Here is a 25,172-nt window from a genome sequence, read left to right as displayed (position 1 = left end):
ATAGCACTTTAGCAGAGTCTTTATCAGTACTCTGAGAATTGAATAGGCTACTTGGAAAAGGCAATTATAATGTACCACCACTTCATTTGAACTCTGCAGTTTGAAAGAGAAAAAAAAAAACACAACAAAACACCTCTTATGTGATTGCCTTTCTATCTTTGTGAAATAAAAGGAAACTTGTTTTCTGTCTTGAGTTCTTTGGTGATGGTAGACTTCAGCATCCAGTACTTTTATCCTTCCTGTTGTATACATGTGGAGGTTTGGGATACAGTGCAGTATGTTTGATTGCAGGCTTGTATAGAACATCTCCTTTATAACCTAGGTAGTGTGATGTTATTTTACACAGTCTAGTTGACATAAGGATGGAGATTAAAATGCAGGTCAGAAGTTCTAACCAGACTTGGCAGGCAGGAAAGGATATTGGTTCGACAGGGTAATTACCCATAGGAAGTGGTGGTGCTGACGCTAGTTTTAACTTTTGGAGTGCTGCTAAAGATGTTTATCTTCACTCTGAAAGCTTTGGTCTTTTATGGTTTGAATGCTGGCTGTGAGAGAAGCTGTCACTTTTCTCTCTGCTCTATCCAGCAGTAGTGCTCTTCAAAACAGTCGAAAGACTTTTTTCATCTAAAAACAGAAGGAAAATATATTCTTACTTCTGAGCCTTTTTGTGAAACTCATTTAACCACAGATACAGTGCCCTGAATTTGAATGAATATTGGGAGAGTGCTTGCTTGGGTAAATAACATGTATTATGTTACGGAGTAGAGATTTAATTGCTGTTGTTTGTTGGGTTTTTTTTTTTGTCTCCTCCACATAGAATTGGCTAGAACATAGTTTTTGAGACTATAAAATAATATCCGAATCTTTTATGATTTCTTCTCTCTTACATAATTTAAACTGAGGATTCCTTATTTAAGAAAACCTAAAATGAATTTCAGAGCTTGTGTTATGTAAGCCAGTTAGTTACATCAAGCAGAAAAACTGAACACTGCCTTTGGGAGAGAGGGGCGGGAGGGGGAACAAATGCTTGAAAGCAGAGTCCAGAGAATGGAGGACAGTTTGGGGACCAGGTTCTCCACAAAGCACGCCGCAGAGAGGCTGGCAAAAGGCATCGGACACACGTGGAGCACCAGTCAACCTCCAAGGTTCTTCAGGAGCAATTTTGGATGCTTACGTACGTATGTTCAGTCTGGGAATAATGCTTAATGTTTTCACATGATTTTGTCTTCCAGAATGATTGAAGATTGTGGGAAAAGAGGAAATACCATGGCAGAAAGAAGGCAGCTGTTTGCAGAAATGCGTAAGTACTTCCTGGAAATGTTTTGCTGTGATAGACCAAGCCAGTTGCTATGCAATGTCAGTAAAATTTATGCAAGCTTTCCACCTCAAATCTCCGTTGCACAAATGAATATCATGAGACCAAAACCGCACAAAAATGGGCTGATTTGACCAAAGCAGGAAAGAGGGGTTTTCTACATCAGATTTCTTTATTGAATTATTTTAATCCATAGTTTTCTTAAGACTAAGATGATGGAGTACACAGGTTGCAATGAAGAGGGATAAAGGTCTCCAAAAGCTACATCTTTTTTTGGAGGTATCTGTAGTGGGTTGACCCCAGGCAGATGCCAAACTCCCACATACTTGCTTAATCCCTCACCCAGCAGAATGGGAGAGAATATAGGGAGAGCAAAAGCAAGCAAACTCATTGCTTGAGATAAAGACTTGATTAGGTGACAGAAAGAGAGGGAGAAAATTACAACAGAAACCAAGCCAGCAATGCAAAGGTGGGTATTCTACACTTCCCAAAAGCAGACTGATGCCCAGCCACTCATGAGACAGTGTCTGCCTTGGAAGACAAAACTCCCCACCGCCTTCCTTCCCTACCCCAGTTTTATTGCTGAGCATGACATTGTATGGTGTGGCCAGGTGGGGCATCTGTCCTTGCTGTGTCTCCTCCCAGCCTCTTGCCCATCCCCAGACATCTCTGGGGAGGGGACAGAGTAGGAAACAGAAAAGCCTGAGTGCTGTGCAAGCGCTCTTCAGCAAGGGCTGGAACAGCCATGTGTTATCAACACATTTAGCCACAGATCTGAAACACAGCACCATGCAGACTGCTATAAAGGAAGTTAACTGCATCTCAGCCAGACACAGTACAGGGACGACTCATGTACTCCATACCCCACTTCAGTGTAATTTTTTGTAGTTCCTAATGAAGTCTTGTGCTCCCTGCATGATAGTGTGTCGGGGATGTACCATACCAACAATGTTCCTGCACTTCTGACAGTCATCTCTAATTTCTCTTACAACCAATCCACTGTTTCTCCAGGAAATTCCATTACATATCAAGTTTGAGACTCTCACTAGATTTACCTGAGTTTTGTGTGTAATTACTAAGCTTCCTGTTTGTCCCCTGCCTTGTAGTAAACTATGACAGAGCATCTCCCTGATCCTTGGTGACAGACTTAGGGAATTTCTGGGACTGGAGTTATTGTGCATAATGAAAGGCCAGGTGTGTGCTGGTGAGTTCAATGTGTGTGAGCCGTACATCTGAGCTCTCCAAATTCAAGACTTCCCACTGGGATGGCCTACCAAGAACTGGTTTGGCCCATTCCACAGTGTCCACTAGCTCTGTTGTGCCCTGTAATTGTTTTAGTATCACACAGCACTTGCTGTTGTAACTCATGAATATTTCTCACTGATCTTTTCTCTCTGGTGCCCAGTAACAGGACCTGAAGAAATGGAATGAAGCTGTGTCATGGGAGGTCTAGGCTAGGTATTAAAAAGAGATTCTTTATCCAGAGGCTGTTTGGGCACTGGAACAGGCTCCCCAGGGAAGTTGTCACAGCATCAAGCCTGACAGAGCTATCAAAAAGCATTTGGACAATACTGTCAGGCACGTGGGGTGACTTTTGGGAGTATCCTGTGCAGAGCCAAGAGTTGGACTCAATGATTCTTGTGGGTCCCTTCCAACTCAGGCTATTGTTTGATTCAGTTGTCTCTTGTGTACAGCACCCTGGAACCTTGGGGAGGTGTTGTACTTAGGCCAGAATCAAAAAATGTATTTGTCCATTAGCAGAACATACTGTAGTTTTAATTATAATTACAGACGGGCCTTGATTTTTATCAGCTCAAGTCAGTGACATAGGTACCATTAATTTCAAATAGTTTTAAATACTCCTAAAATATTTAGGACTTTGCTGTGAAAATTTGTGGTTTGTTTCCACAGTTTTGAAGGCTGTTTTGATGTTAGATTGTTCAGCAGGAGTTAAGGAGGCATTGGGAAAATCAGCAGCTGGAGGCAGAGGAGGGACTATTTTCCTGTATTACACACGAGTAGTTATTGTCTACTATTTTCTTCTTTACACCAGTAGTTATAGTCTACTATTTTCTTCTTTCACATTTTAGTATTTTGGCATACTTCAGTCTGGTTTAGCACGCGTGTGCTTCCCTTTTCTGTTTGCCTGCCTCTGTTCCTCCGCCTACTACCTATGTACACAGAGAACTGGATGTTCCAACTAGGTAAAATGAGGGGAAAATATTAAGTCTTAGTGGAAAAACTAGGTATATTTTAGCCATATTCATAAAACACTGAACTTTGCATTCTGAGAGCCCCTCAGATACCGCTGTGTGTGGAGGGTGTGTATTACTGAAACCAGAATTCATCCTGGGATGGCATTCAGCTGTGTGCAAGCCCACACTTTACCATGTGTAACAAAAACCATGTGCTCCTGATGCCCTACATATTGAGGGCCATGTTAAGCTTCTTAACATTCTGATAGGCATAAGCCTGTGGTAATAGGTAAACTCCACAACCTGCCAATATCAGAGGAAGAAAATTCATCATGTAAAGGCTTTGACCAGTGGTTTTGTCTCTTGGGATCTACATCTCCAAGTCTGTGATAGAAACCCCACAATAATTGTCATGTTCCAGACTACACAAGATAGTAAAGAGGGGAAAAAGAAAAAAAGAAATCCAACTTTTCAAGCCTTTTTAAGTAGGAAGTTTGTCCTGAACAAGGAATAGAAGGATTTGATTCTGACTTTAAATTTGGGATTTCCCTGTATTTTGAAAGGTACAGTTCAGCCTTTTTTTGTTTCCTTTCTTTCAAAAGACGCATCCTTCTAGTTCCAAATTACAATCATTTGTGAATTGATATCATAATCATTATCACCTTCTGTAGAGTCCCATGGTTAAAGCTTGTATTTTAACTCAAAATGCTCTGTTGCCATCAAGCCACTAGGTCTTAGTCTTGCTTAGTCTGACCTGACATGTCCATGTATATCCACACTGAAGAGCTCAAAATGTACATCACTGTTGGCACATATTATCCAGCCAGAAAACAGCAGCCAAAGTTGCAGTGTGTCCCTTTGTTATCTTTGCAAACTCCCAGCAGTGTTACTTGACATGAACATATTCAAAGGAAACAGAGTGAGGCACTGCCAGGAGGCAGAAGAAAGGAGAGGCCACTGGCAGTCCTGTAGGGAAGTTACAAATTTGCTGTCTCATTTGCTGTGCTCAGTCCTGGACATCTTTCCATTTGTTTATCAGGACTCTCCATCACGTATGTGATGGCACTTTTCTACAGAAATCATTTGACAAATAGATCTCTGACTGTGGCAAAATGTGAATCATGACAAAATTAAATTGTCTGTTCCAGGGTCTTATCAGCAACACTTACTCCCCAAATAATATCAAAATAATACCATCTACTATGTGTGCAAATATTAAAAAAGAAAAAAAAAAAACAGCAATGTTGCCTACCAATTTGTTTGTTTAGGATTATTACTGCAACCTCAGAAGCTCAATGAGCCAGAGTCTCACTTTGCTTTCACTTTTTAAACCTTGTTAAAAGGCTGAAGTTTTATAAAGGAGCACCGGAAGTTTATTGATAGTTTTCACTGAAGTTAAGAGGGAAAAAGTTACATTAATTTTACTTCTTTTTCCTGTTAAAAACAAAAAGCTTAGTGTTGCAAGCTTTATCCTCCCTTTCACCTACAAAGAAATTTCCCTAAAGTTGTCAATGAGATACTAATGGAGAAGGGAAAAAACCAGTATCATTTTAACAATAGAGGATATGATGGAATAAACTCACAAAAATACTTCCATACCTGATGTTAAGTAGTCAAAGTTAATTTCTCCTAGGAGCAGATGGTGTAACTGGCAAAAGGGAGTAGCTGGGAGCCTTGTGAAGACGGTGTGGGAGAATTTGGTCAGGAAAAGAGCAGTCTTTGGGGAGAATAGAGAGTATCATTTGAAAAATTTGGGTCCGAAGGATGACCTTGTTTAAGAAAGTGTGGGTGAATGATGCTGCCACAGGCGGAATGGAAGCTTCAGGCGAGATTTGTCAGGGAAGGAAGCCCTCCAACTGAGTCACAAGGTGCAGAAAGGATCCCCCTCACTCTAGAAACTCCTTCTCAGAGAGTAGTCTGAGTAGAGCTGGATCCAGTTCTAGTGCCAGACTTGGTCAAGAGTTTATTTCTTAAGCATTATATAGATGTAATTGATACTTTATATGACTTCATCATGCAGGATTAAGGATAGTGAACCAAATATATTTATAGGAATAAAATAAATCTTTATTTAAATTGGTGATAATGATAACAATTAAGCTAAAATATTTTAATCAAAATTGTTTACCAGATAGTATAGATATTTATAGCTAATTATATTGGTCACTATTCAAAAATAGCTTAATAATTATTAAGTACTGATTGGTGTTACTCACCCATATCAACACTGTGGACAAATCACTTCCACCTGGTCTGAAGGAATAGCCTTGAGGGGTGTCCCCAGTCAAGGGAGGAATTGCCACATATGTATCCAGAAGGAAAGAGTTAGAAGTCCCTGCCATTAAAAAATGGAACTAAGCTTTTACAATATAAAGTGATTGACTGTCAGTCAGATGTTTCTAGGCTCCCCCTGCCAGCTCAGCAGCTAAGGTATCAGTACTATCACTTGTTGCTTCCTTTATCAGAACCTTGTGTGCCACATCCTCACCAGTGCTGATTTCTGTCAGGCAAGACTGTTTTTCATGTCCCCAGAAGGTTTAGCTTTGGGCTTGTGGAGTCAGGCTGGTCTCAGCATTCCTGAACATCTGAAGCAACATGATCCACCTTCTCCATCCATCACTGATAACTTATGCAAATGGGAGAAAATTTGAGCTGTTTTACCTCCACTTAGAGTATCCTGCTACAGATGCCAACATGGCCATATGTTCAGCAGTTCAGCTGAGAAATCTTAAAGCATTTAGGAAGCTTGTGTAGAAGCAGGGCTGTATTCCGCTCCTCTTACATCCTGACTGTACCTTGTTTGGATGAGTTTGTTGGACACTGTGCCAGGTTCTGCCCCCATGCTGGCCCCTGTGTCCTGTCCTTGTTTGTGAGGTAGCTGCCACTTAGTTTGTTCCCTTCTCTTGGACAGCTGCCTTGGAAATGTTACTGGATCTTTACCTTGCAGCAGCCAGGGCCAAGCTTTGTGTGGAGCACAGAGCTGACTCTCAGAGGTCTCCATTGCAGGGAACATACATACACAAAGTGGAGAAAGGCTGCACACCCCTCGTCATTGCCCCCTTCTGCAGATTGCCATAAGTCTTTATGGTACAGCACAGTAAATTTTCTGATTTGGTTTGCTAGCAATACCTTGCCCTGGTGTGGCATGTCAGCCATGTCAGCTAAAGATATTTGTTATGAGCTTTTTTTTGCTGAATATTAAAATTCGACTGAGGTTTTCCCTGCTGTTGGAGCCTGGCCAGTGTGTCTTTTAGCCTGCAGCTTGACCAGATTGTTCTTCAAAGTGACAGACACAGTGGGCTGACTATTCCTTGCCTTCCTTTCTAAAATTCTTTTAACACTGTAGCTCCTGACATTCCCCTTGTTACTCCTCACTCCTCTCTACTCTCTCTGCAAAGGGGAGAGCCTTGAAAATTGTTAAACCGAGGCAGCTCGTGTGTCCTCTTTGTTCCCTGGCTTCCCTGCCAGCAAAGGGATGCACAGGTCAGATTCCATACAAATGCCACCGTTATTCTCTTCCACTAGGGGCTCAGGATCTGGATCGCATCCGTTTGTCCACCTACCGAACAGCATGCAAGCTTCGATTTGTTCAGAAGAAATGCAACTGTAAGTATGCCAACACTTCTTTCACCTACCATTGTTACAAGCTTTCCACTGCACTCTGCGGTCTGTCCTTTGCACCGCTGACGAACCGGGGCTGTGTGATGTGGCATTGCAAAGGACTAATCAGAGTGCCAGGGCAGATTTCAAATATTAACCTGTTTATGTAAGGAACTTGCCTCAAATATGCCAGTGATTCACTCACAGAAGGGTGGGACAGGATGCAGGCCACAGCTTTAATTAATAAGTATGTTAACTGCATTCTCCAATGTTCTTGTGAAATAGCATTTGTGAGTTTCAGCAGAGCCCTGCAAATTAAATGCTTTTATAGCAGCTCTGTGAGAAAAAATGCTGCTTTTAGTCCTCTTCTATTTAGGGTGCAGCAAAGTGCAGTGTTGGTCAGACCCCTCTATTTCCAGAAGGCCAGCTAAACGTAGCTCTTCTGAGAGACTGAACCTGCTTGTAATCTCTGCATATCTGTCTTAATCCCTCTAGGTTTTATTAGGAAATTTCCCACTTGATTAGTGACCTTTTTTAACTTCTCTTCTGAGATTCAGTCTTTTTCCCTTTACAGCTGAATTTTCTATTAGCACAGTCACGTGCTGTGAGCTTTAAAGGCGAAATAGATATAAAATCTGTAATGGAGCGTATCCTTTCTTCTCCATCCAAAATAGTCTGCAAATACTTAGAAGGGCAGATTTGGGTATTTGTGCCTTACTGGACCTTTCCATACCAACTTAAAAAAACACCCTAACCACGGGCACTCTTGCCAGCAGTAGTAGTAGGGAGAGGACCAACGCAGAGAAAACAAGTGGGTTTTAGTCCTCACATACAGACTGGAATGACAACCTGCCTATGCTTGTGCTGCACACAGTGGTAAGTATGTTAAAAAATGCTCACTGGAGATAGAAATTTACCACCCTGTTAAGTTCCTAGTTTTTGGGGTTACATCTGTCTGTGTTACAGGAATGTTTATCTTATGCTATCCAAACATACTGGAGAGGCCAACTTGTAATGGAAAATGTTTTGAAGAGTATTTATTGCGTTATTAGCCATGGAGCTGATCATTTAATCACTTTTGTAGCACACTTCTCATATTTTTAATATGTCCTTAGCTGAAGTATGAATTGAAGGTTTGGTATCACATTATAAGCAGTCTGCCAGACACAAAACCCGGGGGGGTTTAGTACCTGCCCAGCAGCTGGCTTCTCCCATTCAGGAGCAAATGTGTTGAAAGACACTATTATGTTCCATTCAGATGGGGTTTTTTGAAATCTTATGTTTAAGAGGATGACATTTTCACTTCATTTTCATGGTTACACAATACAGTAGTCTGAGGTGACAAAAGTATCCAATTAAATGGACGGTGATAGCAAAGTATGTATGCAACTGCATGCAAAGCAAATGAAAAAAAAACCCCAAGGGCTAACAATAGCCTCATTGCTGGGAGTGCCTGTCTGGCTGAAAATATATTGGTTGTTAATTTTAATTTTGTGCCTCTTATTTATGAACTGTGATCTGCTTTTGTGGAACTGTTGGTTCTCCTCATAGAGAATTAGTGCAGATGCCCTGCAGTTTGCCAGCTTGTGCCAAGTAGCTCTTGGATGGGACTTAGCTTCTGGTCTCCATTGATAACCTAGGAGGAGTAATTTGCTGATCTTGTTTAAAGATTTATACTGTATCACTCTCTTCTTAAGGAAAAAGAAGTAAAAGGAGAAACTTATAATGTCATGCTCAATATTAGGTTCTGTGCAACTTAAGAAATAATGCCTGCTGCTCTGGAACAGGCTGGATTGTGTGTGTCTTTTCACCATCAAGTATAGTTTTCTTCTCATTGTTTCAAGTAGACTGATGCTCTCCCAGATGAGTTTCTCTTATCAATGGGAAAAGAAGTCATTCGTTCACCTGGCAGGTATTCAAGCAATGGCTGCCCAAGAAAGAGCAGCTAAACACAGAGCCACCAACTGAGCACTGCCCTTGAAATGGTGAATATCAGACTTCTGGCTCATATCAGCTACTGTTTTGGGGTTTTTTCCTCCCTACAGATACTGTCATTATGCACCACCCAGCAGTAATGAGACAAAAAAGAAAAAGGGGTCATGGGGAAAAAAAACCTTTCTGCTACATCTGTGCTGCTTCATTTAGGGTAGAATATAACAAGAAAAAAGCTCAAAAGACAGTTCTGCTCCACTCCCAGTGCATAGCACCTCCTGTCACTCAAGCCATCCTTGTTGTCTTTCAGCTGTGCCCTCCTGCCCTGCCCTGGCACACTGGCCCAGACTTACTAGGGAAAAATTGCTTGGAAAGACTGTATTTGAGGGGTTCTTTTAAAGAGCTAATTTAATAAATGGCTGAGAGCTGCTCTTGGCTACAGACTGAAGGTGTATGAGGATGGAAGCAGAGAGCTGCTTTGAGTGCCAGAAGTGTTTGTTCCAAGGAAGGCAGAGCAGAGGCTTTATTAGCACCATCTTTTTTACCCGGAGGTGCCCATTAGCATAGGCAGTCATGGGATATCATTTAACAGGCAGCTACACTTATCACACACAGTGCACTGTTTGTTTCTGCTGCCTTTAATGCAGACACAGACACAGGTTCATCTCCTGGCCTCCCTTTGAGAATTCTCTCAGTACAAAAGCAGTTTTTTTGCTAAAACCTTCAGCAGCAGGCTGGGTTTTACTGGCTAAGTAGGCAGTGTGCAATGGGCAAAAATCATATTCTGAGAGCCATTCTCTCTTACAGAGTTTCTCCTGAAACTAGGTAAATTATCTGGGTAAAAATAAGAGACAACATGACTATTTACCACCTTTTACCAGAATATCACTACATATGTTGCACCTTGAGTACTACCACTGTTGATCAAAGAATTTGCTTTGTAAAATTATTTCATTTTCATAAGAAGAAGATTTCTCTGCAGATATTTAGCCAACAGTCTTCAAAATTGCAACTATATGTAGTTCTGACAATTCTATACAACTTTGGGAAAATACTCTGTTTGTAGAAAGTACTTCTTTTACAAAAATGTCTTTGAGCATTTTAAAGTGACAGTTCAAATACAATCATCTAAGTGTGAAAAAATCATTATCAGTCATTTCAGTTATTTGTCAAACAGGATGGAATTTAATCTAGTCCAGATTTATTCTTCAGAAAAGAAAAAATTCTTCTTAAGCACTCATAAAAAAAGTAGATAAATTTGAAAAAACTCTGATGTTATCTTTCAAAGAAAAATTCCTGCAAATTTAAGCGTTCCTCTTTACCTAAGTTAACACTGCAAATAAATCATAAAAATGTTTATAAATTATTGTTGCCACAGCTCTGTATCTGGTAAGTGCCCAGATGTGGGATGCAATGTGTTACAAAAATCCCAAAAGCAGGAGACATGCAAAATTCTGAATGCAGAAATCCTAAAAACTCGGAAACCTTGTTAATTCACCATGAATATAAACTAATTTTATACTTTTTATTTCTGCTGACAATTTCTAAAATTGGAAATAATAAAAAGAGAAACTCTGTAGGTAATGTAGGTACTTTTGAGGATTTGGTGGGAATAGAAAGAGATAATTGCAGACTACTTGCTGATTGCTTTGCAGAATTTCTGTAGCAATAGACCTGTTGCAATAGCAATAGTCTTCCCTTAGTTATATATACCAGCACAAGACACAGATGCCTTTTTTGGGGAAAAAAAAGAAAAAAAATCAAATAAATACTAAATTCTGGAGAAAATACTGAGATTTGGACATGAATATTCCAAATGAATGTGAAGACTTGTGGACAGATGGACCTTGGAGAACATATTGTTGGTGATTATGTCATCTTTAAATCCCACGATGTAAAGCCAGGAGTGTATGAGCTGACTGTGGCTGTTTTACTGGTGGATGGTTTTGGATATAGTCTTGGAAATAGCAGCATCCTAATAATTTGAGGTTAAATTTTATTATTTGGGGTAATAAAAGCAACTAGGAAGCAGGTACAGGAACCTGATGAAACATGCTGCATGTTTATTCCAGTCTGTATTGTACAAAATATACCAAATGGCAATACCTGACTTTACCATATAGATTTTCTAATTGTGCTTCAAAGGTGGTCCTAGATAGTGCACACTGCAAGAGTCAAGAAGGGAGATGGAAAAACTACAGGTGAGCACCATGAGGTCTGAAACAGTCACAAAACTTGAAAACCCTATGAACCAATGTTGCTCTCACCAAGTCAAACAGGAGAATATTGTCCTTTACTTCACTGCAAGTGCATTGCAGCAGGTTTTGGAGCTCCTGAGTACATCTCAGCAAACATAACTCCTGCTCAGCACCCCTTACTGCAGGAAAATCCTGTCTTGGCATGGTTGATTTGCTGCTGCTTATCCATGGCATGCAGGCATAGAAGCATCTTAGGCTTTCCTAAAGCAAGGATGAAGGACCAATGACAGCAGTTAGACCTATCTCTTGACATTCAACAGTATCTGGAACCACCAAACCCACAATTCATCATTTTTCCCAGGGATCACTGTGCCATTGATTTATTTTAATACTTCTTTCTCAGTTTATTAATATGCTGAGATGAAATACCATGTTCACATGCAAATTCCCTCTGGACTATGGTGACAACCAGGAGTAGGACATAACAACTTATCATAATCAAAACCATTATACCATTAAATATCACTCACTAATACAGAACTGTATGGCTGGAAAACTACTGCTGTCCTTGATGAACTATCCTAAATGTGTTGTGAGATCATTCTGTGACTGTGACAGCAAAAGCAGATTTTGCTGATTTCTTTAGATCAGAATAAATCATCGACAGTTGAAAGTGTGAATCAAAAGCTGTGCTGGTGATGGTAACATGTGGCTTAATTAAAGCAGACAAAAAGGGAGCTTGTTTTCCTGGCAGTTTAATCTCAACACCTTAGGGTGTTGGTGTCTTTGTTTCTCCCTTTAATATTGGTCAGTGGGAATGATTTTTGTTGTTGTTGTTTAATTTTTTTGGCCTATCCAGGTTGTAGTACAGAGTTTGTTTTCTATTCGTAGGGAGCGCAGCTGCCATGACTGTGATGGAAACCTTATGTATGTCCAAGGCAGTCTCCTCCACCTCCACCTCCACCTCCACCTCCACCTCCACCTCCACCTCCACCTCCACCTCCACCTTCCCTTGGTTCTGCTTCCTCTGGGCTTGTGTAGTCCAGCTGAGGCATGTACGCTTGTCAGCTTAATCTCTATACCAGCTTTTGGGTGCTTCCCTGATCTGATCTGCCTTTTTACATTTAAGTTAGGATAATTCCTCCCCTCCTGAAATGTAATAATTTCCTAGTGAAAATGAATGACAGTTACTGTAATTACATTATTTTTAGGTGCTTTTCTTAAAGCTCTTTTCTGTCTGTACTCTTAGACCTCCTGTAACGCTACAGCAAGCTGCTGAAAATGGGTTTGTCCTAGAAACTGACTATCTGGGTATGAAATGATGAGATCAGCCTGTATGAGCTATGGGCCCCCATCATAACAGCAAGCAATTTTTAAAAATTATTTGATTTAACCTAAATAAAATTGCTAGAGCTTGGGGTTTGACTGTATTTTTTCTATGCTGGCCTGACACTTAATGTATCATTTTATCCCATCCCATTCACCACAAAATGAAAAGTCACATTATCTGGTAGTTGTAGTAAAAGGAAAGGATAAGTAAGTCTTGATTTCACTGAAAATGGTGTGTGACCTTTGTGTTATCCAGTGGCTGAGGAAGTTAACAGGACATCCAGGTTCAACTTTCTTCTGCATGAGAAAATCTGCACCAAGTTTACACATCCAAAAGAGTTCCCTAAACACAAAGCTAGAGGACACTCACAAGTGTTCCAGTCTGTCCTGTAGAGGTTTAACCATCAAATCCTTCATATTTACATGTTGATCGATTTAGGACCATGTAACTATCTCTCTTTACTCAAACATGACCTCTTGCCAATATAGTATGAAGACATTCATCCTTTGACCCAGTGAGTATTGATTTTCTCAAATGTGCACAACAAATGTGCAAAGGCACAAGAATCCTGTGAAGATCCCTGCCATGGCAGGATGTATTCACTGTCACTGTCCTGCCTTTCACATCTCAAGAACTGTACAGCCCATGCAATTCTGTGCTTGCCCTTCTTTTTCTTTTACTCAGGATGACCATCAGAAACAGAGACTTCAAAATATGATGATTACAGAATTGTTTGGATTAAATAATTTAGTCCTTCATCACTGTAGTTTCCATGGTTAGTGCTGTATTCACATTGTTGGGTTTTATCCTGTTTTTCATTTCATCTTGGATGCAATAAAGCACAAGATAGTTTCAGGCTGGGTCACAGAGCAATCAAACTGAATGACAAGCAGTGTTGCCTACTTGAGAAGTGCAAAAGGTCTGCTTGGCTGCAATTTGAAGCAATCTGCCTCTTGAATTTGTGATCATGGGAAGTCTCATATTCTTCTAAACCCTGAGTGATCAGTCTTTTATGAGATTTGCTTAAAATCCTATCATTTGGAAAGAAAATTATCATTTTGCATTCCTATTTTTATTCTTCATTGTTGACCACCTTGTATATTCTATGATCTGCTTATTACTGCTACATAAAGGTAGAGACTGGAAATATTAGTTGTGTTCTTTGTTTTCTATTTTAATTAAAGCTGAGTCTTACAAGTTCCCTTACAGTGAGTAACGTTATTCACATGGCTCCAAGAGATACAGCTTTTAAAAAAAAGCCACTCTGTGTTTCAAGAGTCATGATACCATTGTGTAAGTTACTAATTCTGGTATCCTGCAGTATTTGAAGAATGGAAAGAGAGATGAGTTAATGATTTTTAAAACTTTTTTGTTCCTTTGTCTTCACCAACGACTTAAATGCTTCTGGAATTGCTAGTACTGTTCCATATGGGTTTCCAGGCAACTATGGAAAAAGGATGCATATATTATACATTCTGCATTATGCATCAATTATTTAATCAAAAGTTCAAAAGGGCTTGATTTAGCATATTCCCTGCAGACAAATCCTTAGTCTGTAAGTGTTCACTCAGAGCACAATATCCTGAAAATAGGTTCAGATTTTCTTTTCCTTTCAACTGTAAAAGTTTATTAATATGCTTGACAATCATAATAGCTGTTAGAGAGCTGGCATATAACCTGTATATTTGGCATGTTCATTGAGGGACTGCTGCTCAGCCTTTTCTTCAGTGTTAGCATGAAGTGTACTCTTGTTATATAAGAGGGTTGTGTTATCTCCGATGTCCCTGAGTATTTGCTCTTAAAGGCTGCCGCTGCAAGTCTGTCTCATCCAAGACTGAGACAAGAACTATTAGTGGATATTTGGAATTAATTTTAATGTCAAAAGGAGTGAAACAAGGATATCTACCTTAAAACTCTTACATTTCCAGTTGCTTAGAGATTGATTTTTCAAACATACCCATGATTCTGAGTGGCTCCTGTTGAAAGCAGGAGTTGCAGAAGATTGTCAGCTAATATTATTTTGTCCTTTAAAGAGGAAAATGACTGATTTGGCTTTCTTTGAGTCAGAAGTTGACAGACACGTGGCCTGGGTCACGTCACAAGTATACCTACATGCTGCCCTCTGCTACACAGGTGGCACAGCTCTGCTTGAATGCAGACAGCTTTTGTAATTGGATCATAGCTGAAAATCTCTTCTTACTGACTTCCTGAACTCTGTGAAGACTGCCATTCACTGTGCTATTTCTGATGGCTTTCCTGATGAACGTGTAAGGTTGGACAGTCTGTTCTGTTCCCCATTCGTGTCTCTGAACATCTGCTTCTGGTAACAGGCATCACTCACCTTTGTCTGGCAGCCTTTGGCTTAGTTTCCCCAAGCCAGAAAGTTTTTGTATCCTATTTCACATTGGTCCTCTTAATAAATACTTCCCAAAAAAAGAAAAATTGTTATTAATTATTATTATTACTATTATTATCTTGGTAATCTTGTAGACAGTCTAAAAATTGCAAAATCTATGTAGACATACTGTTTAGTGGAAACAAACCAATACCTTGGTGATCCCAGAATCACTGTATCTTCTAATTCTTTGTGTGAGAGCTTTTTTTCTTTCACCCTCATGTTTTTCCCCTCAATCTGTAGCTGTGTTTTAAGTCTCCTCCACTATTTCCCTGTCCCTTCTTCAGCTTCATGTCATTATCTGTGGCATTTGCTTTATGTCTGACTTCTCTGCAACCCTTACTCCCTTGTCTGCTCTCTCTTTTCCTGTTATTCTCTTGGGTTCCAAGAACCTTTTTTCAGGCAAACCGTCTCATACACTTGAGCCTTTGCTCCCTTTCCTTGGGCTGTTCTGATCTGTCCTGTTTGGGTCTTTTGCTGGGTCTGCCCTGATGTAACATGAGAGCCTCCATAATGTGTCAGAGTGCATTTAGCAGTGTGACTGTCATGTACAGGTCATTCTCTCGGGGTTTTTTCTCTATGACATCCTGTTTATGTGGCAAGGGGGGAAAGAATTGACAAGTCATCTTTGGAGCAGTTATCAGTGAGTTTGGTGATTGTGGTCCTTTGTTCCTAAGGACCTTCATCTTGAAGCCCTGTGTCTCCATTCTGGACTCAAAGCATTTATTCTTGAGGAGTCATACATACCTCAGTCCATACATACATGTTTTCTGTAGAGACTAAGGGACAGTCTTTATGTACTTGCAGATTCCTGACAGGATAAGCGGGACTGTTTTGCCCAATATGTGTGTTGTAGCAGTGCATTCACAGAATCACAGAATTATTTAGGTTGGAAAACATCTCCAGGAACAAGTCTAACCTTTGACCCACCACCATCTTGTCAACTAGACCAAAGCACTTAAGTACCACATCCAGGTATTTCCTGAACACCCCCAGGGATGGTGACTCCATCAGCTAACTCCTTGGGCAACCTGTTCCAATGCTTAGCAACCCTTCCAATAAATAAATTGAAGGGTTTTGTTTTGTACTCCTCATGTTTTTGAACTTCTTCTCCGTTGCATCTGCCAAGTTAGGAATTTTGCTGATTTTTCACCCTGTCCCTGGTTTTTAAGCCATCAGTCAGCTCAGGGGAACGAGTAGGTACTACACAGCTTTCCTCCACCTTAACCACACAGTCTGCACCATCTTCCTGCCTAAACAGTGGTCTCCATCACAACCTGACACAGAAAGTCTGATCTGTCTCCAGCCATTCCTCATTCCTGTCTCCAGTAACTTTTACAAATAAGCCCACTGTGGAGCCAGCCCACTGGGAAGCCAGCCACAGACAGTGGTGAACGTTCTTAGCAATTATGGGATTCTTCAGAAGCAAACAGACCCCAGAAGGAAAATCAGAATGTGGGACCTGATGTCACTTTTTTATAATTCTCTCCTCCTGTAATTCCCAGTGAGTGGGTTGGGTTTTTTTTGCATGCTTATTTATTTTCAGTTACATTAAAAGTTTGTGTAACTCCAGTAGTATAGATCACCTTCTTAACACCCAGAATATTCAGAGAGAAGCTTTAACTTAGCCACTATATCATATTTTACTGCATCTAGTTTTATTTTCATTAAGTCTTAGTGGAAGATTTCATACAGCAAGTATCTGGTACGCTAGGACAAATTATGAAAACAGAATATGTTGGCTATAAAATAATTTCCTGCTTTCATAAGTGTGAAGAGACTGCACAATATAATGTCCTCAGTGGGTATTGTTATTAATACAGTTCTGGGTCTCTATACAATGAATATGCAGCTTCCTGACATTAATGTTTCTTATATACAATGGCTTTACAGAGGCCTTTTTCCTTGTCCTGAATCAAGGCACACCTAGTCTGAATTCAGACTGAGTTGTATTTGTGATATTATTTTTGCAGAGGTTTTCTAGCAGAGTGTTTGGCCCTTTAACCGAGAAAAGTGTAGGCTAATTCCACAGAAGTTCTCTGTCAGCTCTGCCTTTTCTTTGGTCCATGTGGATGGATAGATGGATGTCTCCTTTCCTGACAGGGAGTAAATTGAAAGTAACTCTTTTGAACTCATTGACATCACTATGGCACAAAGGAAAGAATGAATCAGTCTCTCAGTGTGTATTGTTTGAGGAGGTTGAACTCAATTTCTGATAAATGAAGTTGACACTAGTATCATACTGCATCTCTTGTAAAGGTCCTGATCTTCCCCAAGTTTAATTTTCCACAGTTCATTCATCTCTATTTTGCCTTGAAACTCTTTTATTCTGTCTTGGATTTGCAGGATGTCTTTAAGGACTGAGTGTGTAAAATACAGGATGACAGATAAGTGGCCATGTACATCGAGACTCTTACTCCATCTAGGGGCCCTGACAACATCATTAAAGAGCTCCTGGCACACACAGGGGGAAGGATGGATGTGCGAAACTTCACCTAAATCTCATTTATCTGCCATTTCACATTCTGCAGTCATGTTGCCTTTCTCAGTGTGGCTGATTGTTGAGCTATGTTTGTATCAGCTGTTACTTTTCTCCTTGGCCTAGTCCTTATTTTCTCAAGAGATGGGAAGTTTTAGAGCATGGTATTTAAAGGGGAGACACTGCAGTTGCCTTCTGGTTTGGGAGTCGTGGTTGCTGAGGGAATGAATCAGCTGGGGAAATGGATCACTGACCCACTCTGGCAGAAGACATTGCTTTGAATGTGAGTAATGTCAGGAGAGAAAAACTGGAAGGATGGTGTGAACGCAAAAAAGAGTTTAGTCAAATATTCTGGATAGTCTCTCTGTATAAGAGGCTGCCTATTCAAATGAAATTGATACCCCAGAAATGGATATTCCAGATACCAGGATCCATCTTTGCCTCTTTCCAAGCTGCTTGTAGCTCATATTCCAGAAGATTTTGGGGCAAATAAATTGCGTTGTTCTCAAATGTAATACATGATTAAATACCTATGAAAGCTGGAACCTATGACACTAATTAATAACTTGATTACCAATCTCAGCAAAAGGTTAAATAAGATCAGTCTGAAATGTCCTTATGACTTCAGACATAAGATGCTTTTTCTCCAAAGTCTTGTGTGTCACATGAAAGTCCTGATGCATAGCAGTGCTCTCACTCTCAACAGCTGAAGCTGGTACTGGGATTTTGTCCCAGGAACCCTCTGGACTGAACCAAACTCTTCAGAAGAGGGAAGCATATGGCATTAGTCTTTAGTATGTCTCTTCTGCTCTGGGGATGAAAAATGCAGTTGTGGTATCAGACTGTTTACCCAGGCATTAAGTTCAGCTTAAGAACTCTCTAATTATTCTTAATAGATGAAAATGTTATGGGTCAGATTCAGTCCACATTACATAAGAAAATATTTAAATTAATAGAATAAGGTTAAGAATTTGCATATATGTAAAATACCACATCTTTTATATTTAAGAAGGTGCACAATTCATCTTTCGTTAATATTCTGTACCTTGTTGCTGTTTACAGTCTGGCCAACCCTAAATGATTTTTTAAAATTATATTACAGAAAACAACGTAACCATGGATCACACTCTGAAAAACAGGATATATGCCAAGGAGGGCTTTTGTTTTCAAGCAGTTCTAAATGTATAATAGGTGCTCATTCTTTTTCATTGACCTTTGTGATATGACTGAACCTTGAAGGTTGATAATGTAATCTCAACTTGTTTTCTATAGCTGTTAGGTAAGAAATTGTTGTAAAGAACTGTTAAATCACATTTTCCCTTATCATCACAAGCTATTTTTTATTTTTTAAAGGAAACAGCAGTTAATATGAGATTGGGGATAACACCCTGTATCCTTAAGCTGGTAACGTGCACTGCTTCAAAATTAATGAAAACCGTAAATAACCCAATTTGTTAACATTTGCACTCCCTCTATGGTTGCTTTTGGCTGGTAACAGTGCCAAGCAAGCTGCAGTCCCCCTGTGGCATGGGAAGTGTTTTGCGGGGGGGGCTGGATGGAGCTGGCAGCGATTGTATCAGAGGGAAAAAGGAAACTATTGAAGAAAGAAAGATGTGGTGTAAGTCAGACTCGGCATTTGAAGAAGCATACTGCTGGAGAAGATGTTATCACTGTAATAAGGGCATCCACCATGAAGACATTCTGCCTTTTCCCCCGCACGGCTCTGGCGCTGTGTGCCTGTGCTCGCCCGTGCAGGACACGCACACAGCCGCATCTCCGCGCTCCTCCTCCTGATCCCGCTGAACACAGAGACAAGGCCATTTTCGGGAGACAGCGGCGGGCATGCACCGCCTCCGATCCGCGCTAGCTCGCCTGACGCTGTGCCAGCAGAGAGTTAAAAGGCTGGAGCCAGCGTGCCGCGTTTAAAAGACGCCCGGGAGTGCCATCCTGTGGCGGCCCCGCCGGGAGCGTGTGCGCCGTGTCCCGTCCCGCCGGCTGGCGCGGGCTCGGCCGGCGCTCCCGCCCTCCGCGCACCGCCGGGCCTGCCGCCTCCGGGCCTCGGGCACTCCGGGAGGGCTCACGCGTGCCTCTGCTTCTCCTCTGGTGTCGGGACTCTGGCTGGTCAGAGTGACCCCGAGATAAGTTAGAAAGTCTCTTTTCCCAGCCCGGCGGTCGAAGGAGTCAGGGCTCTTCAGTTCTCAAGGTTGTTTATTGTATCTTATCTATGAAATTCTTTCTCTTGGCTTGCTGAGGTCTGCTCAGCAGGACAGTCAGAGGCACTCTGCTTGCTTCTGGGGCGGTGTTATTTTTTTATACTAAAAACTGCGTGTACAATATTTACAATTACTTTCCAATACCTATCACCTGTAGAAAGCAGGGCCAGGAGACCAGCTCCTTTAAGAAGGCCTTTATTAAAAACAGCTCGGGGTGGGGAACTCGAGGGGTTGCGCACACCGCCACTGCTCCCACAGAACGACGCTGAGGAGGAGGAGTGCAGCTTTGTCTCTCAGCAGAGCTGGGGCTTCCATCCTCACGGGAGTCCTTAGGAAGACCCTGTTGGCTCATAGTCTAGGGGTGTCATCTAATCTGGGTGCCATTTAAATTATGGTGACAGGACAGAATCCAGCTCTGGTCGCTGGTGGGTGATCTCATGTGGTTCTGCTGGGTTAAAGTCAGTTTATATGTTGCTTTGTTGTTTTTGAGAGGGTTCATATAGTACCATCAGCCTCTCATTAAAATTCAGCCTGGGTGCAAGTCCTTCTGGGAGCAGGGGAAGTGGTACCCGAAAGGGATACAAATACAGAGTATGACGGAAGAAGGGTACAAATACAGGGTAAGACAAAAAGGGTAACTTAAAGGTTTAACAACAATTTAAATAACACAACTTGTTACAGTTTTAAACTGAGCTTAACAACTCTAGCAGTATTGGCCTGTGAACTTGTTCACAACATCACCTATGTTAGACAGTGAGCTTCTACTCTAAACCAATCCAAAAGTGCCAACATCACAGCAGAAGGTGGAGGCTAAGAAGAAGAAGGAGAAAGGCAGGACACGCCCAGATCCCTCCATCTTACCTTCTGAACTCTTATTCTAAAAACTTTCAAAAATCTATTTTTAACTTCATGACAAACTAGTTATTATTTTACTTATACTTTCGTGGCTTGCAGATCTTCATATAAGGTTGGTAATTTGCTCTATGGGTCATAATTAAAACTACAGGCGTCTTGGGCTCTGTGTTAGGGTCTCTGGGCTTCTTGGCTGGGGTCTTGGCAATCTAGGACAGCTAGAGGGATGTCTTGAATTCCAACACTCTGGAAACATTTTTTGAAAGACTCCGTGATTCAGTTGCTGTATTCACTGTCAGGTTGACCAGATCTATATTTACAAACTGACCTGACAACTCAGATATAAGGCAAGCTGACCTTTTTTAAGAGAAATGAGAAAGGTGTTGTGTATTGTACATATCTGTTGATCAAGTCTTGTTACCTCGTGAGTTCTTTGGCTATTTGAGAGCTGACACTTGCAAAGCCCTTCTGTAGGAACTAATAAGTCAGACTGAGACCTGATCACACAGTGCCTCTAATAAAACCTTTCTCATTAAAGTAGTTCTGTAGTGGGATCACAAGAATAATAGAGACACACAGTCTAGAAATACCATTGTCTTCAGGTGATAGAAAATTTCTGACTATGGAGTACATGTAGCAATAGGTCTGCTCTTTGTACATTGGTCTTTAATTCATGAATATCTTTAACTCTTAAAATAAGAAAATTATATGTAATCAGTGGATTTAAGCCATTGTTGACTTCTTAGCAACAGGGCAGAGTTTTAATTCTTTCCTAGTTGGCATCAAAATACTAAGAAGCTTAGAGTTATATTTTTATTATTTCATTTTTTACATGTCATACTTCGTTCACCATTTCAAACAAATTATTTCAAAGCACCTTTTAAAAAAAGGAAACACTTTTCCAGCATCTGGGTGACAAGTGGATGACAACAGTTTCCCAGCCCAGCGCTCAGGGTGGATCACCCACTGTTCCCTTTTGCAGAATTGACTGTCATTAGTGCTGCTCCTTGGAGAGACTGATGGCTTTTGCCACCCACAGACAGCTCCTCAGTCTTAGGTTAAATAGAGGTAAGACAAGATGGTCAGGAGCTGACAGCAGGGGAAGAAGGAACTTCTGTTGTAAATTAAATTACTGTATAAAAGAAAAATTTTACTGGAGATCTTTACACACTCGTACACCTTGGTGGATTTGTCAGGTACCGTATTGAAAGTGAAAAGACCACATTTCAGTGTATTGTTAGCCTATTGATTATTCCTCATTATTAACACTTGCTCAAAGTTTTGTAGTGATCAGAATCCCAGGAGGTTTTAGGATAACTTGTTTTGCCTCCTGGGCACAATACAGGTAGAATATAATAGGATGCCACTCCAAGCATGCAGACAGGGGAACCTTTAAAACTGTCTCTAAATTTTCAGCGCCTCAGTTGTACACATTGTGTCCTGCAGATTTCCAAACAACCAGCAGCCGGGTTTGACACCCACTCAGCAATGTCTTCTGTGCAGCTGGCTGGCATATGCACAGACAAGCCAGCTCCTGAAGGCTGGGACATTGCTTGTCCCATATGGCATCACTGGGACAGGTGATCTGTGTGAATCCCGAGAGTCCAAATGCAGCTGACTTACTCCATGTGCACGCTGGTTCAGGAAAAAGCTGCTTCTGTTGCCTGGTCTAAATGTTTGGTTCCTAACCTGGGCACTCCTCCTCACCAATGGGATGGGCAGGTAGAGGTGGACAGCCTTATTCCAGCTTCCTGCTGAGCCAGTGCATACCACACAGGTGTGCAGTCTCACAGCACAGGCAGAAGGGTGAGGAGGAGGAGGAATGCATGCGTCTGACAGAGGATTAAATGGAACCTCCCTTTGAAATGCCTCCATCTTCAGGGGAAAGCTAAAGGGAATACCTGAGCACGCACAGTGCTGTGAAGGCCCGCAGCACACCTCACACAAAACCTCTTGAGGATGTGGAGGACTCTTTCTCAAGCAATCTAGAGGCCTCAGGGTAGGTTCTGTGGTTTTTTATTTACCACATGTGCTAGAGAAGGCCCTTGGAGCACAGCTTACTTAAGTAATGATTTTAGAGAAAAGTCAGTGAGGCAGCACTGACTCCTTTCCAGTAAGAGTTACTGTGGTTTTGCAGTATAGGTTCATGATCAAACAGGGACATCACAGAATCAATGAAGTTGGCAGGGACATCTGGAGAGATTGCTCAGGGTTTTGTCCTGTTCAGGTTTGATTATTTTCAAGGATATAATCCACAGTCTTTGTAGGCAATATCACACCGTTCTAAAATCCTCACAGGAAAAATCTTTTTCTTATGTTTAAATGCTTTCCTGTATTTTAATTTGTGCCTGTTTCCCTCAGTCCTTTCACTGTCCTATCCCTGAGAAGAGTGTGGCTTCATGTTCTTTACTCCCTTGCATTGGATCATAGAATTATAAAATGTCTTGGGCTGAAAGGGACTTTAAAGATCATCTAGTTCTAACCCCTTCCATGGGCAGAGATGCCTTTCTCTAGACCAGGTTGCTCAAAGCCCCATCCATGGGGATGACCCATCCCCATCCTGGCCTTGAACACTTCCAGGGATGGGTCATCCACAGCTTCTCTGGGCAGCCTGTTCCAGTACTTCACCAACCTTACAGTGAGGAGTTTCTTCTTAGTATCAGATATTTGGGCCATGAGCAGTCTGGGTGTGCCAGACTCTGTAGAGTGACAGCTGTCACCAGATGTATCCTGCCAAAAAGTACCTCATTTTAGAACTGAGCAGAAGCAACACCCTGCTACATTTTCTTTTTCATGTGGTTTGGTATCCAGACAGTGTAAGAAACTGCAAGCCTTCATCGCTGGCACTTGGATCTGCAGTAGTGGGATGTGCAGGCAAAGCTTTCAGGGATCACACTACAGCTGGCTGATTTGAGGGGCAGCTTGGCCACCAGCAGGTGTGGTTTAGAGGAAAAATATGCCTCAGTCAGTCCTCTGTTACCTGCTTGGCAGCAGGAGAGAGGGATCCAAACAGAAAATGTGAATAACTTTCCAGGCCTTCTTAGCAATGACGCTGACAAATGGCCCCAATGCCCTAATTTGTGATGGGTTCATAGATTCTGATGAAAAAAAAAGAAGAATCATCTAGCATATTCTATAGTATTCTTAGCATTGCTAGACAAGGAAGCATTTCATTTTAGTGGAATCCACCTGAAATACCTGACATACAGTCAAGTGCCATTGATTTCAAATGACAGTACAAGTATGCTTAAACTCAAGCATGTGTGGAAGAGTTTTGCTGGACTAAAATCTTCATGAAATGTATAGTAAAATTTTGGAAAAGAATTTAAACCAATATTTAATTTAAAATTTCTGCTTGTATTCACCAACAAAGGAAATTATATCAAGAAGAATTTTTGGTCCTAACTATCACTTGGACATGTTTCACTTATATTTATTTAGACCTACTATATGTTAAATAAATTTGAATTGATTGTTAAAGACCTGATTTAGTCACTTCCTGTATTTGATTAAATGTAATCTCCTCTCCCATGTTCATTTAGTAATAAATGGAGAGGTAACTTTGTAAAGTTCATCATTAGGATGTAATACAAAAAAATTAAATAGGGCAGATGAGGATTTTTGTATAAGTAGATCCATTTAATGGTAGGAAAGCTTAAGCACACAGACTGTTTTTAAATTTTTAAATTTTTTTTACTACTTAGAAGATAAACTTTGCTACAGTTTTTTCTCTTTTGTATTTGCTTAGGGCAACATCATTTCTTGACAACTAACGTTTGAAGTAATCTGCCTCCTTTGAGATTAGTGGTATATCCAAGATTATCTATATCTCAGAGCCTTTCCATAATTATAAATTGCATGATGGAGAGAAAAATTCATTTTCTACTGCATAAGTAAATATTAATTTCTTTGTTTTGAGTTGAAAAAAAGGAATGTAGTCCATCTCTTCTCTTTCATTTTGCCTGTTAAGATACTGTATCTACAAAACAGAAAATTACCTATTGCAAATAAATTCAAGTTACTAGTTACAAAAAATTAAAAGTACATTGGTTTTTTGAAGATGAAGAATGAAGAGCCTAGAAAATGCCTGAAGGAAAGAGGGAGGCTCAAGATCAGTAAAACTGACATATGTGCGTATACTAAGTAGCCTAAGATTGCTAAATTGTGTTTTCTCTGAATGTATCCAAGGTACATCTCTTCCACAGATAGACCTGTTGGCAGTGATGGAATTCTGCGCTGTAACTACTAATTGCTCACTTTGATTATAAAAGTAGTAAAATGTAAAAGGAAAAGGTATTTTGAATACAGGTAAAGGCACAAGAGCAGGATGTAAAACATCAAGGCATCTGAAAACTTTTTAGTGTGAGGAAAATACAAAACTCCTTTCAAACTGAGCCAGCCATCTTCATCCCCCTTGCATCCTGCAGGGAGAGACTGATCAGTTCTGTCTCAGTGCACTGGCAACAGGCACTCTCCAAATGTTGCTTTAACAGTTGAAGAAGTCCATTGAAGGAAATAACATTTGCTGTTTGGAGTGTACTTTCATGCATTAATCTCAGTTCCCTGCAGTTCAGTCCAGTCTCCTCAAAGTGTGCATTTTTTGGTAATGATTGCTGTGGAGTGAATGGCAGCCATCTGTAATGCTCCTCATCTGTGTTGTCCC

At 40.8% G+C, this 25,172-nt stretch overlaps 1 protein-coding gene across 16 annotated transcripts in view; it reads left to right on the top strand.

Annotated features, from left to right (window-relative positions):
• Positions 1–25,172, top strand: part of DTNA (dystrobrevin alpha) — a gene marked incomplete at its 3' end in the record, with an annotated part of 181,353 nt that overhangs the window by 81,278 nt on the left and 74,903 nt on the right. For all 16 annotated transcript variants that reach the window (XM_084210490.1, XM_084210489.1, XM_084210486.1 and 13 more), the window contains 2 exons: positions 1,233–1,300; positions 7,036–7,116. In XM_084210490.1, the coding sequence (XP_084066616.1) occupies positions 1,233–1,300; positions 7,036–7,116 (149 nt within the window). The remainder of the gene's footprint in view (positions 1–1,232; positions 1,301–7,035; positions 7,117–25,172) is intronic.

Source organism: Fringilla coelebs, assembly GCF_963513975.1.
Source record: "Fringilla coelebs genome assembly, chromosome: 1".
Taxonomy (NCBI): domain Eukaryota; kingdom Metazoa; phylum Chordata; class Aves; order Passeriformes; family Fringillidae; genus Fringilla; species Fringilla coelebs.
Note: the sequence above shows the minus strand (reverse complement) of the source record. Positions and strands in the feature narration are given on the sequence as shown.